This window comes from Crotalus tigris, unplaced genomic scaffold, assembly GCF_016545835.1.
Source record: "Crotalus tigris isolate CLP2741 ecotype Arizona unplaced genomic scaffold, ASM1654583v1 scf7180000023830.6690815, whole genome shotgun sequence".
Classification (NCBI taxonomy): domain Eukaryota; kingdom Metazoa; phylum Chordata; class Lepidosauria; order Squamata; family Viperidae; genus Crotalus; species Crotalus tigris.
Genome location: NW_024100214.1, coordinates 1,395,713 through 1,415,244, shown reverse-complemented (window position 1 = coordinate 1,415,244; position 19,532 = coordinate 1,395,713). Strand labels below are relative to the sequence as shown.

The window sequence follows — 19,532 nt, the reverse complement described above, 5'->3', positions numbered from 1 at the left end:
GTGGGAAACAGATAAGGCCGGTAGATTGATCTCTGAGACAACTTGCTGGAGGACCCTCCTACCAAAGGAGGCATCCGCCGATGCAAAGCGGTCTATCTTGTAGTGTCGTATAAACGGGGAAGGCGAGGACCATGTCGCGGCCCTGCAAACTTCCTCGATTGACGCCTGGGTAGCCCATGCCGCCGAAGTTGCAGCGCTTCGGGTGGAATGGGCTGTGAGATGACTTGGGGGCGGCAGGGATGATACATTGTAAGCTTCTGCGATACAGCTTCGGATCCACCTTCCAATGGTGCCCGCGGAAACTTTCCGCCCCAAGGTGCCCGCTTGGAAGGACACAAATAGGGCCTCCGATTTGCGGAAGGGTTCTGTACGCTTTATATAACGCCGCAAGGCTCTGCGGACGTCCAATGTATGCCACTGCCGCTCCCGGTCATGTGTTGGATTTGGACAGAAGTTTGGGAGAATTACTTCCTGTGTCCTGTGAAAGAGTGAATTCACCTTCGGTATGAAGGCAGGATCTAACCTAAGGACCACCCTGTCCTTGTGGAAAATGCATAGGTCGTTTCTGACTGACAGTGCGGCCAGTTCCGAAATTCGTCTGGCCGATGTGATGGCAATCAGGAACGCCACCTTTAGCGACAGGTGTCGCAAGGAAACGGTCGCCAATGGTTCAAATGGTGACCGAGTGAGTGCGTGAAGGACTCGCGGTAATTCCCAGGACGGGTACCTGTGAATTACTGGAGGTCTGGTGTTATAGGCGCCCTTGATAAAGGCGCGGATCCTGGGGTGGTGAGCTAAGGGAACCGAATCCGTGCAGGTGAGGAGGGTGGACAAGGCCGCCACTTGCCTGCGGATGGTCGCGGGGGCGAGGCCTCTGTCTAGTCCCTCCAAGAGGTAATCTACTATCTGAGGGATGTAGAGTTTGTGTAAGTCAAACTGCCGTTCCCTGCACCAAAGGCAAAAATTTTTCCAAGTGGAATCATAAATGCGGTTTGTTGCCGGACGGCGTGAAGCTTGAATTATGGTAATGGCCCCGGGAGAGAATAGTTCCTGTGCCATTATCTGGCGCTCAAGTGCCAGGCGGTCAGTTGTAACCATTGGGGTTCCGGGTGACTGATGGTTCCCTGGTGTAGGGACACTTGATGAGGGGGAATGTTCCATGGGGGCGACTGAGACAGGTTCATCAGGTCGGCGAACCACGGTCTCTGTGGCCAATATGGTGCTACTAGGATCACTTCTGCCCGCTCCTGAATCAGCTTTCGGATGACCGCCGGTATGAGTGGTAGTGGGGGAAAGGCATAAAGCAGACCCTGAGGCCACTGAGTTCTCAGAGCGTCCGTCCCCTCTGCTCGCGGGTTGAAGTAACGAGAGTAAAATCTGGGGAGCTGGGCATTGTCTGATGATGCGAACAGATCGAGGATCGGGTACCCGAACTTGCGGGAGATGTCTAGGAACAAGTTCGGGTGTAGCCCCCACTCCGAAGGGTCCACTGTGGTGCGGCTTAGGAAGTCCGCTTGCTGGTTGTTGACCCCCGATATGTGTTCCGCTTTTAGTGACTTCAGATTGGGCTCTACCCAGCTGAATAGGAGTCGTGACTCTGTCATGAGGGTTTTTGATCTGGTCCCCCCCTGCCGATTGATGTGCGCCTTGGCTGCTACGTTGTCTGTTAGGACTAGAACGTGGTGGCCTCTGATTCTGTCTTTGAATTGTTGCAAGGCTAGGTGGATAGCCCTGAGTTCTAGCCAGTTGATGTTGTTTCTCAGATCCGTGGCGGACCAACGTCCCTGTACAAACCGGGAGTCCAGATGGGCTCCCCAACCATACAGACTGGCGTCTGTAGTGATGGTAACTCTGACTGGTTCCTTGAAGGGTGACCCCTTGGTCACGGCCCGAGAGCACCACCAGCGTAGCGCCCTGCGGATTTGTGCCGTGACCCTGACTAGGTGGTTGGATGCGCTGGTGTTCTGCCGTTGGTACGGGAGCAGAAACCACTGTAGTTCCCGTAGGTGGAGCCTGGCCCAGGGTACAATGGCTATGGCCGATACCATCTTGCCCAATAATTGGGAAAGTGTTAGTATCGGAACTGAACGTTGCCTGTGAACCCAGCGAGCCAGTTCCCTGATGCCGGCCACCCGGTCTTGGGAGAGATAGACCATACAGTTGGTTGTGTCTATCATGGCCCCCAGATGCAGCAGCCTGGACGAGGGAACTGTCTGGCTCTTCTGAAAGTTTACTGAGAATCCGTGTAATTGGAGGACGCGAATGACGGTCCTTACGTCCGCCTGAGCTATCTGTAGGGATGTTGCTTGGATTAGTATGTCGTCTAGGTAACATTGGACGCGTATTGGGATTTTTCTCAGTTTGGCGGCTACCGCTGCTAGTATCTTGGTAAATACCCTGGGTGCCGAAGATAGACCGAAGGGGAGAGCTCTGTATTGGAAGTGTTTTCCCCCGTAACAGAAACGTAGGAACCGGCGGTGGTTTGGGTGGATGGGGATGTGAAGGTAGGCTTCCGTGAGGTCTATCGATGCCAGGAAGTCTCCTTCTCTGATGCTTCCCAGGATGGACTGAAGGGATTGCATCTTGAATTTTTTGTATGTGATGTAGCGGTTGAGGTTTTTTAGGTCCAGGATTGCCCTCCATCCTCCTGAAGTCTTTGGAACCACAAAGAGGATGGAGTAAAATCCTCTGCCTCTGTATTCCGCTGGGACCGGTTCTATTGCTTGAATGTCCAACAGGTGTTGGATGGCCTCCTGCATGAGTTTGCGTTTGGTGGGGTTCCTGGAGACCGAGCAGTTGATGAGTCGGTCTGGGGGTGTGACCAGGAACTCCAGGGACAGCCCGGACTGGATGGTTTGTAGTACCCAGTTGTCCGTGGAGGTCTGCTCCCACTGGTGGAAGAAGTGAGCTAGTCTTCCTCCAATGGGTAGGTCTATGTAGGAGTCATTTTGTCTTCCGGTACGGACGACCCGTTCCACGAAAGGGTCGTCTCGACTGGTTTTGTTGTCTGGGCTGGAACCCCGGTCTGTCGTAGGGGCGGCCGTACGGTTTGTTCTGCCTGGGAGTGAATGGCTTGGGTGCCTGACTGATAGGCGTGGTTGTCGGTTGACGAAAGGACTGCCTACGAAAGTAAGGTGTGGTACGTTTGTCTGACCTTTTGTTCAAGTGTGCCATGACCTTCCGCTTGTCTTTGTTCTCTACAAGATAGGGGTCCAAGGCCTCCCCAAACAGACCGTTGCTTGAGTAAGGGGCGGTCGCTAGCCGCCACTTAGCCTTGGTGTCAGCTTGCCAGTGTTTTAGCCATAGCATTCTCCTGGCAATTATGTTGGATGCTATGGATCTGGATGAAAAAATGGCCGATTGGAACGTTGCGTCTGCAGCGTATTCCGTGGCTGCTACCATCTTAGCCAGGTCCTGGTGTGTTCGTATGTCCTCCATAGGAACTATGGTTTGTAGTTGTTGCAACCAGATGAGGGTGGCCCGGACAAAAAAGGAGGCCGAGGTGGCTGCTTTGATGGCCCATGCCGCTGTCTGGTGGGTTTTGCGAAAGGCTTGTTCCCACTTTTTGTCATCTGCCTTAAGGGCCTCCACTAGGTCCCCAGCCATGGCTGTCTGGGAGACCAAGGGGGTCCAGGCTTCATCTACTTTAGGAATTTCTAAGGCCTCATTGAGGTCTGTGGCAGTGCTGTATAATTTTTTGTCCGTACCACTCACTGATGGGAAGGAAGCGGGAGAGTCCCATGGCTTCTTGATCCCTTTCAGGAAAATGGCGGGGCAAGGTATATGGTGTTGCGTTGTCACCTTTTCTACGAATACGGGTCTGGATGTGGTGGCCGGTGTCGCTTGCGGCTGAGAAAACTGATCCGTCCCCATGTCCGCAATGGCTGTGGCCTTGCGTAGTATCGTGAGGAAGCGGTTGGGATTAAATAATCCCCCTGAGGGGGGCTCAGGGGGAAGTTCCTCATCCTCTGACATAGAGATCCCAGGTTGATCCTCCTCTTGTGGTGAAGAATAACCACTCATGGAGGACTGGGCCGGGGAGACGGGTTCCTGAATGCCTGAGGACTCTGAGGGGAGTTCCGAGTGTGGCATGGCTGAGATGGAGGGCCCCTGGTCGTGGTGGGCGGAGCGCTGTGCTAGGGCTCGGTCCACCACTTTGGTTAATAGGGCCTCTAGCCGTCCATCTGCCCAGATGTCCCCTATGTCATTACCTTTGGGTGTGGTGACCGCAGGTGGAGAGTTGGACTCAGTGGTTGTGCCTGCCGCCGTGGTTGTTTGTTGGGCTGATGTAGATGGCGGGTCCAGTGGTTGCGGTGTTCCTGGAATGGACCACGCGCTCTGGGTTGATGTGGATGGACCCAATGGTAATTCCATCTCGGTGGCCGCTATTTGAACCAATTCCAATTGGGCCTGCCTCTGCGCTCTGGAGAACTCCTTCTCCAGGGCCTGGTGCCTACGGCTGGCTTGCTTTTCCGCCAACTTGGAGGACCTCTTGAGCGAGTGTTTTGTCTTCGCTTTGCACTTGCCTGCCGCCTTCTGGTCAAAAGGTGTGTTGTAGCCATAATTGGGAGGTGGAGGGGTCGTGCTCATGGATTGAGGCAACGAGGGTCCCTCCATTCCGCTTGAGCAGTCCCAGAAAAACTGAGAAGACGCTCAGGCAGGCAAGTATTGGCGGGAGCGAAATTGGAACAAGTACCAGGACTGTTCCCCTGATCACCCGACCACAACAAAAATATTCTCTCTGGGCTAAGGTCACGGTAGCTGAGGGAGGTACCGAAGGCACGTTTGGAACCACTCTTTGGGTTCCGCCCGGAGGCCTTAGGTGACCAGGCAACGTGCACCAGTAGAAAAAGGAAAAGGGAGGCAAAAAATATCAGTGGCGACCTCAAAAGGGTCTGTAGGCCTGACTTAATACACAGCAGGTATCAAATGGCGGTCACCTAGAGCGGAATTTATTCTTATTAATACTATTACTATTATACTAATAATAGGAACAACAATAATAGTAAAATAATAATAATAATAACAACAACAACAATAATGGTGATGATGATAATATTGTGTGTTCTGTCTTTAGGCCTGTTGGCCCTGCAGTCGCTTAATTTTTAGCTTTAAAAAAAAATTTTTTTTTATTATTATTATTATTATTATTTTTAAAATTTATGTATCTATTTTTATTATTATTATATTTTGTCCTATTATTATATGTGTGTATCAGGGGTGGAGCGCTGGTTGTGTGCTCCTATTCCGCCTCTATCAGTGATTCCAGATATGATGTAGAGCTTCCTTAAGCTCAGTTTGCCTTTCTCTGCAAGAGATGGCAGCCACAGCTCGTTTCTCCCTGAAAAAGGGCTTTGCAGATCCCAGGAGGGTTCTCTAGCCTCCGTTTCTTGGTTGGGGCTTACTCCCTTCCTGTGCTTCGTTTCCCTCTGAAGATAAGCTCCGCAGCCTCCCAGAAGCTGCTTGTGCCCGGGGATTTAAATTTGGCGCGCTGTGACGTTTTAAGGTAATCCCAGCCAGGGATTGCCTTTGTTGTCTGAAAACGGCAACTAAAATGGCGCCCGCGGTTGCCCTGGGCTGCTAGGGAATCTCCGATGATCCGAATTCAAGTTTGAATCCGGACCTGGAGATTGTTATTTTTTCCCCCAATTTGAGGAAAAAATCCCTTGGAAGGTTGGGGAGAAAAGCTCAGCAAGTGGTCTCTGCTGATGCCTTTGTTCCCCCCCCCCCTTTTTCACCTCCAGAGCCCTGGGGCTGACTGGGATCCGTGGGGAGTTTCCCCCCCCCACACCCCCTTTTCCAATTTTAATATAAGATCAGGGATGATCCCAAGGAAAAATTAGTGGTTGGGGAAAAGGTTCAGCAAGTAGTCTCTGCTGATGCCTTCTTCCCCCCCTTTTCACCCCCCAGAGCCCTGGGGCTGGCTGATATCTGTGGGGAAATTTCCCTCCCCACCAATCCCCTTTTTAATTTTAGGTTTGAGATCAGGACTGATCCCCAGAAAATTTTGTGGTTAAATTCCTATAGGTGGAAAATTTTTTTTGGGAAGGGGAAGCCAATTATCAAGGGATAATCAATCAATGGATTTCTTGTCTAACCTGATAAGCTGAGAGCCACGCCAAAACGAGTCTTCTCCGAGCAGAGACCAAGTTAAGAATGGACTCCACAGGAAGTGGGGGCGTGTCAAGCTTTGGCTACTTGGTCTCAAGAGCAGGCAGACAGAGAAAACCCATCCATGGATTATCCATCTCCTGTACTGGAGAAATCAAAGCTTAATAAGAAAGACTGATTACAGGTAGACTTCGACTTACGTTCAAAAGAATATTTTGGGAGGAAACATAAATCTTTTATGTTTTCCCCCAAAAGAATCTTATCATCCAGTCTCGAAGTTCTGACACTGCCCAGGTCCCCCATCATGGTCACATAACCACATTTAGGATGCTCAGCAAACAACTTGCAATTATGGCCATTTGCAGTGCCCCGCAGTCACATGATCATGATTTACAATGAATTTGCCAGAAACTTCTGGTTTCTGGCAAAAAAAAATGCTCCATACTGAACAATAGGTTCACTTAAAGACAACTGGGTTCGTTTAATAACCGCTGCGAAAAAAAGGTCATCAAAACAGCTCCGGTCAAATGGGAATCTGCTCATTGTCACATCCTAATCGTTAGGCTCTGTAATATATATTACAGAGGATAATATATAAACTGGGAAGAGATGAAACAATATACAAATGCCGTTTTGGACTAAATGAAAGGACTGGTCAGATGTCATACAATTCAGGTTAAGGCTACAAAATACAGGGCAAAAACCACACAAGGAAATGGATATTGTCTCACTGAGATGTTGAAAATATTTCTTTTGAGAGAGTGGAAGCTTCAGGAAGGCTTCTCTCTCTCTCTCTCTCTCTCTCTCTCTCTCTCTCACTCACTCACACACACACACACACACACACACACACACACAAAGAAGAAACTCACCACACGCTTTTCTCGAAAGTCGATGCCTACTGTTGTGATGAACTTTGGGTTGAACTTGTTGTCTGTGTATCTATACAGCAAAGTGGTCTTTCCAACCCCAGAATCCCCGAGGGCCAGGAGTTTGATCAAATAGTCATAGTCCCCATCAGTCATAATGCTGACCTGGATGAACCTGCAAATCAGGAGAAAAAGAAGATTAGTAGGAAGGAACAAAAAGAACAGAACTTAGCATTAAGGACCCATAGGAATGCAGTATTGAATCCAGCCACTTACAAGCTCTCTGCCCTATTTTTGACCGAATTTCTCCATCAGTCCTCAGCCATAGATGGAGGCTCTACCTCCTGAATATAATCTCTTCTTTGCATCCTAGCAGCAGGCTTTTTTTTTTAAATGGGCCCCTGAATTTTGTGTTCATACACAAAGGGACATCTGTTTTTATTGCCGCTGTGGATTTCTTAGTCTTGTTCAGCTTGTGATTTAGTTTGTTTTTATTGTTGTGCTTGATGTTCTGGTATCTTTGCTATAGAAAATAAGGCTTCAGAGACAAGGAAAATCATAAAAATATATTAATACTAAATCTTCATTACAGTTTAGGCTAGATAACACTAGAAAATTTTTATTTTCCTTTTTCTTCGGGAGCTGAAAATGGTCCACCTGGAGTATCTTTCATTTCATCCATAATAGAATTCTGTGGGATAGTTTCAGCCGAGAGTGCATGTGATTGATTGATTGATTTGTTAGATTGATTTGTTAAGACGTATGTTTTTTTTCTGCAGGAGCTCAAGGTAGGAGCTCTGCAAAAACGTCCTTTGATTTTATTCTCACAACCGCCCTGTGTGATGGATTTGACTAGATTAACTAACCAGCCCAAGTCACCTAGTGAGATTCCATGGCTGACTCCATAACCATAACCCCCAAACCACGCTGGCTTTAGAGTCTGTTTCAAATGAATCCTAGTTTCACAAGGTATTTGGTGAAGAAAGATGTCTATGGAGATTCTCAGTCATCCAGATCATGCTTTTTCAAGAGGCAACTGAACTTTCTTGTTTTTCTCTGAAGACGTTTTGCTTTTCATCCCAGAAGCTTCTCCAGCTCTGACTGCTCTGACTCGTCAGTCAGAGCTGAAGAAGTTTCTTGGATGAGAAGCAAAAAGTCTTCAAAGAAAAACAAGAAAGTCCAGTTGCCTCCTGAAAAAGCACTTATCGTGAAGAAAGCTATTTCTTCAGTTCTAAGCCATGTAAAGTAGAACCTACTTTTATATATTTAGCAATTTTCTTCCAAAAATAAAAAAGAAATATTAAACTAATCCATACCCACCTTCAGCCCTTAAAGTCAATTAAGAATACAAGTAGTCCTCAATTTACAACCGTCACTTAGTGACTGTTCGAAGTAATGATGGACTTTAAAAATGGGACCTACAACCTGCTTTTGAAGTTCTGATACCTGCCCCACCCCAGTTACATACGTCTGTGAAATGTCAAAGGTTTCTGATGGTTCTAGGTCAGATATGAGCAAGAGAGTACCATGTAAATTTCCCCAGGGGAAAAAGGTTGTGTATAAAGCTACTTTAATTCTAAATTCAAACGAGTTTTCCTTCTTCTCTTATGAAAAAGAAATGGCTACCATTTTGGATCCAGTTCTTGTTGTCATTTCCTATCCCAACACTTGCTCACTAAAACTATCCTACTTACACACACATACTTGGGGAAATAATAGGTACTCACTACATGCAGATTTTAGGAGAAAGTCTCACTGCCTAACTACTGATCAAAAGAAAAGTTTATTCAAGGAATCCTCTTTTTAAGATCATGATACAAACATCAGGCAGAAACATGCTAACAATTCCACTGCTGGCGGTTTAAGCTATGGAGAAAGTTATCTATTCAACTGAAGTTCCCAGTTTTAAAAATAGGATAAGGTAACCATCTTCAAATATCCAAAGGGTTGTCAGATAGAAAAAGGAATGGACTTAGTCTCTCTCATCCTAGAAGGCATGATTAGAATCAATGGGTTAAAACTACAAGAAGGAAATTCAATTTAGACATCAGGAGGAGGAATTTGCAGAACAGACCACCAATATGAAGTGGAAACTTCTCCATCAAAAGAAATCTTCAAACAGTGGTTGGATGTTATCTCTATCAGATGTTCTAGCAGATCCTGCACTGAACAGGCTGTTGAACTAATTGCCCTCTGACATCCCTTTCAATTTTATGACTCTATGAAGAGAAGACGGAAGGCTGCCAATTATTACAGAAAACTATCATTTCCCCTATTCTTTTTCCATTAAACAAGAATGCGTTAACCAGGATTTTTTTCCTCCTTCTCCCACAATAACAGAACTTGGAGTCACTCAACTAAAGTCAATGGAGCATACAAACACACACCCACAAAAACACCACCCTGCCATAAAGTATTACACCAGGATGTCTATGAAGATTCTCAGTCATCCAGGTCATAGTTATCCCAAAGATGCTTTTTCAGGAGGCAACTGGACTTTCTTGTTTTTCTTTGAAGACGTTTCGCTTCTCATCCAAGAAGCATCTTCAGAACTGAGCTTTTTCTTGGATGACAATGGACAATAATGGAATGGGCACTGCAATTGCATCTGAATATCATATAGGATCTAAAGGGCTTCTAGACCAACTTTCTCAACCTGACATTTCCAGATGGATTGGAAGAGCAACTCCAGTTCCCTACTAGCACGCTTAGACACATTTTAAAACTGACCTTAGACTAACTGTGTCCAGAACTCTGCAGTCTCCCTGAATGAAGATAGAAATTAAATTTAACTTGCTTTGAACCTCCAAGTCAATTACTGGAGATTTTATTATCTTACTTCTTCATGCAGCTGAGTCAGACTTCATCATCGTGCCTGATGAGTCTCAGCTAATAATTCACACCATTGGCCTTCAGGCCCTGTTAGCTTTAATCGACTAACTTCTTTCAGTCTGAAATTACAAAGTCATAAAGACTTATTGACCACTTTCCAATTGCTGCTGGTGGGAACCATCGTTTCTTTGTTATTTCACGGCTTAGTGTTTGTTTTGGAATTATACAGGTAGTCCTCACTTAATGACCGGTCACTTAGCAATCATTCAAAGTTACAAAAGACCCCCCAAAAGGTATTTATGATCTGGTTCTGACAGTTGCCTGCCCACACACACACATGACTGCATTTTGGATATTTGGCAATCAGTTTGTATTTACGCTGTCTGCCACATCCCATCGCCCAAAGACTGTAATTTTCAGCAGGTTTGTGGTCGCTTTCTAGTTGCCAGCATAAAGCACCCAGTTGATCAAATGGATTCATTTAACGACCATAGCATTTACTTAATGACCATGGCATTCACTTAACATGTGGCATGCCACAAAACAAGGTAGTAAAATCAGGCACGGTCTCATGGCGGATTATTTAATGACCGCATAACTCATGACCATAATTCCAGGCTCAATTATGGTTATAAGTCAAAGACTACCTGGTAATTCAGTAAATGCATTTTGAATATTTCTGTTATTGTTGCATCTGGAACCTCGTTTGTTTTGCTGGTTCTACTAAAAAGAAAAAAGCAGATAAAGAATTAAATTTAGCTTGAAGATTAGGTAACAAACAATGAAATACTCCCTTTTTTTCTCCAACACGTTCCATAAAAGCAAGTTTATGAAATCATAATCACACTGGTGATTACACAAAAAGTTCTGTTCACACTTGCTCTACTTTGAAGTAGCATTTGCCAGCTGCCTGATAAATAGAATGACAAGTTTATTCCGCCGAAGGTATTTTAAATGTTATGTTACATATTTTGCACTCAAAAATTAATTTGTGTTAGAAGTGTAAAGATGTTTTTGAAATTAGCAATCCTGAGCTTTGCTAATCTTACAGCATTCTGCAGTAACTTCGTCTTTCTTTCCTTCATAATTGTTTAGTAGAAAGAAGGTGCAGTTGGAAAACAAACTGGAAGATTCAACGGGACCCCTTGTAAAACTCCTTGCTTATGGTGAAGTCAAGGTATGGAATGAAGATCTCAGTTGATACCTTTCACATTAATTTCTCTATCGTCCCCTGGGAATTGGGCAGATTCATTCCAAATTTCAAACTTTGCATCGGGCTAGTTCTCAACTTATGACAATTCATTTAGCAACCGTTTGATGTTACAACTGATCCGAAAAGGGGTAGTTATGACCCGATGGCCAGGATCCCTCTGTAGTCACATGACCAAACTTCAGGCACTCAACAACACAGCCATTTCCAACATCCCACAATCATGTGACCATATTTTATAATGGTTTTGCCAGCACTTCTGGTGTTTAGCAAAGCCACGCCCACAGCGAACCCCTTGGTTTGCTTAACAACTGATGCAAAACAGTCAGTCTCATGACCAACCTATTTTATAACTGTCACGACATGCAACCGAAATGGGCAGGCTCCAACATATTGAGGATTATCTGTAAATAACGATAATTACATTTAGCAGAAGGTAGTCAAAATGCAGACACCTCTGCATTTCATAGATATGGCTAGACTTAGATAGCATTTCTGTGAGAAACAGACAGATCCCTATATTTCTGTCCCTCACCCACCCTGTCCCAACCTTTTCCCAGCATGCTGCTATTCTGTCTATTAGTTTGCCTGTCTTGTGACTTCAAAGAGAAAGGAAACATTGAAGAATATGTTCTGCTTTCTTGCTCCCTTTTGGCCCATCCCAGAGGTAATGCGGGCAAGCATGGGATCTGCCATATGAACAATAGAAACTCTGTGCATTGACAAACAAGCATTTCTTCCCCACTTATTTCTTGTTTGTGCCAAAAAGGAAAGCTCAGTCTCTCTTCCATAAGCAGACTCAGTTGGACATCCATATTGGCTACTTTCCACGAATAAAATCAGCTATCAGATTCACTGCAGTTCTATATTTTTTACCACACCCTTGAGCTGTCAAAATTCTGTGAATCCAAAATTCAAACCTATGAGAGTTGCCTATGAGAAATCTCTATTGTTCTCCAGTATCCTAAACTGGACACTGAAAACATGGATTTCAGACCTCAAAACGCCAACGTAGCAACTGTAATGTTTGTTTCATCAGGGATATTCACGTTAGTGGAAGTGATAATCTCAATTGATTTAGGAATCATCTCTGTGAGCATAATATATTTATAAATTATATAGCAGTGCAGCAGTTTGGACATAATTCAAAATAAATGCTTCGGTATATCTGGGAGTGCAAACATAACACCTGCTGATCACCTTTTAAAATTGTGGTGAGATGCTGGGGAAAACGGGGCTGCTTTAAAGAGCTGCAATCATGTGCCATGTTCCAATCCCTGGCCACTCAAAAACACCTTCTGGGAATCAAATGTGACTGCACAGAGTTGATAAACATATTAGTGTTTTTTTTTTCCTCTATGGTTTTGGTTGAAATACAGAATCAAATGTTAAACAAAAGTTTTCTTTTTTAAAAAAAAAATGATATAAAAAACTTTTAAATCACTTTTTAAAATTCTACTGAGGTGATCTCTCACGATGCTTATATAGGAATATCCAGCAATACAAACTAGTTCTAAGATCATCATTCTAATCTTCTGAGCTATCTCTCCTTAGTTTAAACATTTAGAAACTGATTAATTATATGCCATGGTTTTCAACTCCAATCTCTCTCATCTGGTCTTTCAAGTCTTCCAATCTTCCCATCACCACTGTAACTGAGTCCATCCACCTGGCTGCTGGTTTTCCTCATCTTCTCTTTCTTCCCACTTTTCCCAGCATTACAGTCTTCTCCAGAGAGCTAGGTCTTTGCATAATGTGTCCAAAATAAGATAATTTGAGCCTGGTCATTTGTGCCTTGAGTGGGAACTCTGTGGTGATTTATTTGATGATCCATTGATTTGTTTCCTTGGCTGACCAAATTATTTCAGAAGTCTTCTCCAACATTCAAAAAGACTCTTCCCTCTTCCTTGCCACCGTTGTTAAGTGAATCACTGCAGTTCTTAGGTTAGTAACACGGTTGTAAAGCGAATCTGGCTTCCCCTTTGACCTGGTTTATGAAAAGGTGGCAAAAGGTCACCACATGACCCTGGCATACTGCAACCATCCTAAATATGAGTCAGCTGCTAAGATTTGAATTTTGATCACGTGATCATGGGGATGCTGCCAGCGTGAAAATGGTCATAAGTCACTTTCTTCAGTGCCATTGTAACTTTGAATGGTCAAATGGAAACTGGACTTGAATTCCTCCTCCCTCTCACTGCAATTTAGCAATCATTTTTAACAAAGTACTTGTTCATTGCCAAGTTTCTAGTAGGTTTTAATCAGACTACAAAAGGCCTGGTCTATTCCCTCGAGTTTCTCCATTTTCCATCTTGCTCAGAAGCAAGATGAATAATTCTTGATTCAAGCTTCTGTGAGGAACACTTGGCCGTAACTTACAGACAATAAAATAATTGAAAGAGGATATTTGTAGTTCAGGGTTGCAATGAGTAGCCCTGGGTGCTCTCTGATTCTAGTTGCTTTCTTTTAGACATTTGTCCTGGGTGCTCTCTGACCTCGGTTGTTTTCTTGTGGATGTTTCATTATCCAAACTAGGTAATATCATCATAGCACACAGTTTAGGCCACAGGTCGGCAACCTGCTGCTCCGGAGCTGCATGCGGCTCTTTGAGCCTTCCCCTGTGGCTCCCAGCCTCCTCTGCCATTTGCAGAGAGAGACAGAGACAGAGACAGGCAATTGCGCTTCCCTGCTTCTCTCTCTCTCTCTCTCTCTCTCTCTCTCTCTCTCTCTCTGTGTGTGTGTGTGTGTGTGTGTGAAAGAGAGTGCACTCAGAGTGTTCTCCAAGGAGCTGAAAAGCTTATTGGGCAGAGCTCCTCCCTTTGCTGTGTCTCTGCAGGAAGCAGGAAGGGCAGGAGAGAGCTAGCTAGCCCAAGCTGGGAGTTGAAGTCCATGAGTCATAAAAGAGCCGAGGTTGCCTACCCCTGAGCTTGTTGGAGAACAGCTTGAAGCCAGCTTGCCAGATGAGCAGCAGATATGAGAGAGGGAGAGGGGAGGGGAGAGAAAGAGAGAGAGAGAAAGAGAGAGAGAGAGAGAGAGAAAGAGAGTGGGGGAGGAGGACTGGCAGACCAAGGGCAGATAGAGAGGAAGGGAGAGAGAGAGAGACAGAAAGACGCTTTTGACATCTAAAATGAAGATAACACTGCATATATCCTTTTTTACCTGTGTGTGTATGTATACACACACACACACACTATAATAAAGGTAAAAAAGGATATATGCAGTGTTATCTTCATTTTAGATATCAAAAGGGTTTTGCGGCTCCCGGTGTTTTGTTTTCGGTGGGAAACAGGTCCAAGTGGCTCTTTGAGTGTTTTGGGTTGCCCACCCTGGTTTAGGCAATGAAATGTCTGCAAGAAAACAACCAAGGTCAAAGAGCACTCAGTATCCCTCAACAAAATAATTTTATCTTGCTACCCATGCAAGATACAAAATATTGAATAACTGCCAGAAGCATCTGCCATCCGCTTTTGAAACCCTCCTTCATTCATGACATTGAGCGGTTTTCACTTCATGCCATGGCATGACATTTATGGGTTTTTAAAACAGCTATGAAAAATGAAACTAAAAGAATAATCAGAGAAAATTAAGTCCCCTGCCCTGCAGAGCACCCTGGATCATGGCTGCTCTATCAGGATGAAGACAGGGTACGTGGACATTCAGTGCTCAAAAAAAAAAAAAAAAAAAAAAAAAAAAAAAAATCAATCATATTTACTTTCACATTCTGGATAATTCAAACATTTCTGTCACAAGAGAAATATGCACAGTCTTGTTCTTAATTTAAATCACTTTTCTCTTCTGGGCCTTTCTATAGCCAAGGGGCTACGAGTTACAATGGCACTGAAAAAAAGGTGATTTATGATTGGTCCTCAACACTTACAACTATCACAGCGTTCCCCACAGTCCACATGATCTCAATTTGGGCCCTTGGCATCCAGAATGTATTAACAACCATTGCAGCATACTGAGGTCAAATGATCACCATTTTGCGACCTTCCCAGCTGGCTTTTGACAAAAAAAGTCAATGGGAAGAAGCTGGATTCACTTAACAACTGAGGTGATTCACTTAACAATTATGGTAAAAGACTCACTTCACCACCCTTTTGCTCAGCAATTCTAGTCCCAACTGTGATCATAAGTTGGGGATTACTTGTATCGTCTCAGCCTTCCCTAGCCTGATACCTTGAGACCTCAAAGTTAGGATGGCTATGTTATCTCAACTCATTTGTAACACTGTAGTGAAAATAAATACTAAATTGTCAATAGGGAACTCTTAGAAATAGCTTGTTCCCATTATTAAATTATTGCCATTTGAATAGAATGACTAGCAAAAGTTTCTGCAGGGGGGGATCAAAATCCAAGATGCAGCTGTAACTACACAACTGACAATCAGCCCTCTTTTCACATGTATCTGCTAGTAAACTCTACTCTACGTAAGAGGAGTTTGTGATAAGCTATACCTGATGAAATACCTCTATTCTCCAGACCGTTCTTCCTCTAAGCCAGGGGTCTCCAAACTTGACAACACTAAAATTGATGGACTTCAACTCCCAGAATTCCCCAGCCAGCTTCAAATTCTCAAGTTTGGAGACCCCCTGCTCTAAGCTACCAAGAAATGTCTCATTCTCTATATGTTTAGTGGCGTTTTTCTCACAAGCAAGAAATGTCATTCTTTTTTTAAAAAAAAGGACTGTGTTTTTGTTTTGCTTTCTGCATTGAGATGTTAGTTTATATATTTTTAAAATGATTCTATGAAAAGTACTTCTAAACCAGGGTGTCAACTCAATTTCACTGAGGGCCGCATGAGCATTGTGGTTGCCCTGGGGGGGGGCAGGGGTGTGTGGCCAGAGTGGGTTCAGCCTACTGGGTGGGTGTGGATGGAGTGCGTGTGGCCTACTGAGTGGGCGTGGCCAATTCTACATCATTCGTGTCAAGGGTGCCTATGGGGGCATGGGCAGGAGTAGGACAGATCTGTGGGTCTCTGGCAGAAAGGGGTGGGACCAGGGCAAGTGCCAAGGCATGGTCCACCGGGGCAAGTGCCAAGATGGCCACCACAAAATTGTACATTGGCTCCCGGCTGGCCTGGACCAGGGCCAAGGCAGTGGGGGCCGTTACCTCACTGTTTCCAGGATGGCTTCGCGAGCCACATGAAACCACTTTGCGGGCTGGCCCCCTTGTGTTTGACATGTTTGTTCTAGACTGATGTTTCATCCCAAATGGAAGACTATGGCTTACACAGTGACATTAAACAAGGCTTTCTAAAGGAATAAAATATTTGTTTCCTTAAACCCTTTCCTGGCAACTGCTGAAGCTTTTTATCTCTCTTCCTCCCTTAACTTCCTTGATTAGCCCATTTCCTCCAATGTTATTTCTTGCTGTTTGCTTCAGGTCCGCCTATTATACAAATATAAGCACTAATGTAGATGCTGGCAGTTTGGCATCCGTATTCCCAACTTACAATGGATACTAAAGAGATTTTCTGGTCCCCTCATAGCTAATTCATCATTTCTTTTTAAGAAATAGGAGTCCCAAAACAGGAGCAACATTCTGTGCCATCCAGAATCAGATGAGCAGCATATACATTTAATAAATAAATAAAACATTTCCACTCTGCCAATAGAAAGAACTGCAGTTCCAAGGCTCACTGGGGCCCTCATCTCTCTCCTGACAACCCCATCTTTAAAAATTCATCTTTCTGACAAAAGTCTTTCCCACAGAACACGTTTAGACCATTGACCAGATCATCTTTAATTCATCCGAAGTGAATTCAGATTTATTGAATTAATTGGGCAAGTGGTTAACAGATTATGCCAATTATGGCCCTTAGAAATACAAAAAGCAGATATGGGTTATCTGCTTATAATCCAGAAACTCGCTGATCACAGAAGTTACAAAGAATAAGTAGAACACGATCAGTTCAAAAGCTTAGTTGGCTTTCAGTTATCAGAATGCCATTATCATTCATTCATTTCTTGTATACAAATTTTAATCTCCTTCCTTTTAATTTTTTAAGAATTGAAATTAGAGTGGGATTGGTATACAATAGCACACAACTATAACTTTCTATTTCTTCAAGCAAACATAAAGATTGAAGTAGATGACCATGCCAGAACATACAGCTTCCATTTCCCAATTAAAAGACCCTAGAACAGCAGATAGAATTTACAGGACATTACCAATGCCCTTCCAGTCAATAATAAAGGTTATCTGATATATAAATCATGGCAGAATTCAACATTTGTATTATTATTATTATGAATCATCGCACAGTCAGCCAGATGTTCAGACTGGATTTGGCATTTTGTCTACCTATCGAGTCCTTACCCAGGACCTGGGATAGGCAGATGTGGATGTTTGATGGTATTACAGGTATCGTCGCAGGATGGAAGCAGTTCCTAATAAGGCCGCCTTTTGCAATTGACTAATAGCAAATTTGTCAATGCCAATGGTGTTCAAGTGGTGCTCCAGTTGTTTTGGGATTGCACCCAAGGAGCCTATGACTATTGGTACTACCCTTGCTTGCTTTTGCCACAGTCTTTCTATTTCTATTTGTAGGTCTTTGTATTTTGTTATCTTCTCCAGTTCTTTCTCTTCTATTCTGCTGTCTCCAGGCACTGCCACGTCCACTATCCAGACTTTTTTGTCTTTCTTATCGACAATTGTTAAGTCTGGGGTGTTATGTTGCAGGTGCTTGTCTGTTTGAATTCTGAAGTCCCAGAGCAGTTTAATTTTATCATTTTCTATGACTTTCTCTATTTTATGATCCCACCAGTTTTTGCTTACAGGCAAATGATATTTTTTGCAGATCTTCCAATGCACCATTGTTGCTACTTTGTCATGCCGCTGCTTGTAATCAGTCTGTGCAATCTTCTTGCAACAGCTTACCAAGTGGTCCACTGTTTCTTCAGCTTCTTTGCATAGGCGGCACTTACTGTCTGTTGCTGTCTTCTCAATTTTGACTTTGTATGCATTTGTCCTTAAGGCTTGGTCTTGTGCAGCCAGAATTAGTCCCTCGGTCTCTTTCTTCAATTTTCCTGCTCTTAGCCATTGCCAGGTTTTATTATTATCTGCTTTCCCAGCTATTTTTTTCATGTATTGGCCATGTAGTGCTTTGTCTTCCCATGCCTCTATTCTGTTCTTCATTTGGTCTTTCTTGTAGGCCAGTTTGGTCTCTCCAGTAGTTAGTAAGCCTTCCTGATATACTAATTTCAGTGCATCTTCATCATTGTTCTTCAGATATTCTTCCAAAGCCATTTTTTCTTCTTCAACCATCTGATGTACTTGTAGCATTCCACGCCCACCTATTTGCCTTGGTAGATAAAGTCTATCAATGTCACTGCGTGGATGAAGGGCATGATTCATTGTCATTATTTTTCTGGTCTGCCTATCCATTGCTTTTAGTTCTGCTTGAGTCCAGTCCACTATTCCAGCTGTGTACCTAATGACTGGGATTGCCCAGGTGTTGATTGCCTTTATGGTATTTCCTCCATTGAGTTTGGATTTTAAGATCTTCTTCACTCTCTTGATGTATTCACCTCTAATCTTTTTCTTGACTTCAGTGTGCTTGATGTTGTCAGCTTGAAGGATACCCAAGTATTTGTAGTACTCTTCCTCATCCAGACTCTTAATGTTATTTTCGTGGGGCATCTTGATTCCTTCAGTTTTCATTATTTTTCCTTGTTTGATAGTAAGTGTGGCACATTTGTCCAAGCCAAACTCCATTACAATATCTTGGCTATATATACGGACAGTGTTGAGCAGCGATTCTATTTCAGATGATGTTTTTCCATACAGCTTCAGATCATCCATGTAAAGGAGGTGGGATAGTCTGGCAGATGTTTTTGATGTTTGATAGCCATGTCCTGAGTTATTCAGTATTGTTGACAGAGGAAACAGTGCAATAACAAATAGTAATGGTGATAATGAATCTCCTTGAAATATTCCTCTCTTGATATTAACCTCTCCCAGCCTCTCACCATTGATCTGCAACTGTGTCTTCCATTGTGCCATCGATCTTTGCACAAATTTTCTGATGTTTCTACTGACTCCTGTTATTTCTAGGCACTTTATTATCCAATCATGTGGCAGAGAGTCAAATGCCTTTTTGTAGTCAATCCATGCCACATTCAGGTTGGTCTTCCTTCTCTTGCAGTTTTCCAAGATCATTTTGTCTATTAGGAGTTGATCTTTTGTTCCTCTGCTATTGGGGCGGTTTCCTTTCTGCTCAGGTGGAAAGAGATTGTTTTCAACTAGATGCTGTTGTACTGCATCAGCTACCACACCAGTTAGTAATTTGAAAGTTGTTGGTAAGCAGGTAATTGGCCTGTAGTTACCTGGTGTTGCCCCTTTTGCTGGATTTTTCATTATTAGGTAGGTTTTCCCAGTTGTTAGCCACTTTTCAATTTCTCCTCCTTGTAGTATATTGTTGAACTGCTTGGCAATGAGTGGGTGTATAACAGTTAGATGTTTCAACCAAAACCCATGCAGTTCATCTTCACCTGGTGCTGACCAAT

At 43.9% G+C, this 19,532-nt stretch overlaps 1 protein-coding gene across 2 annotated transcripts in view; it reads right to left on the bottom strand.

Moving 5' to 3' along the window:
• Positions 1 to 19,532, bottom strand: part of RAB27B (RAB27B, member RAS oncogene family) — a 44,288-nt gene that overhangs the window by 12,213 nt on the left and 12,543 nt on the right. For both annotated transcript variants that reach the window (XR_005554046.1, XM_039321939.1), the window contains exon 2: positions 6,984 to 7,155. Coding sequence is in view for 1 of the 2 variants with exons in the window: in XM_039321939.1 (XP_039177873.1) it covers positions 6,984 to 7,136 (153 nt within the window). In the remaining variant the exon portion in view is untranslated. The remainder of the gene's footprint in view (positions 1 to 6,983; positions 7,156 to 19,532) is intronic.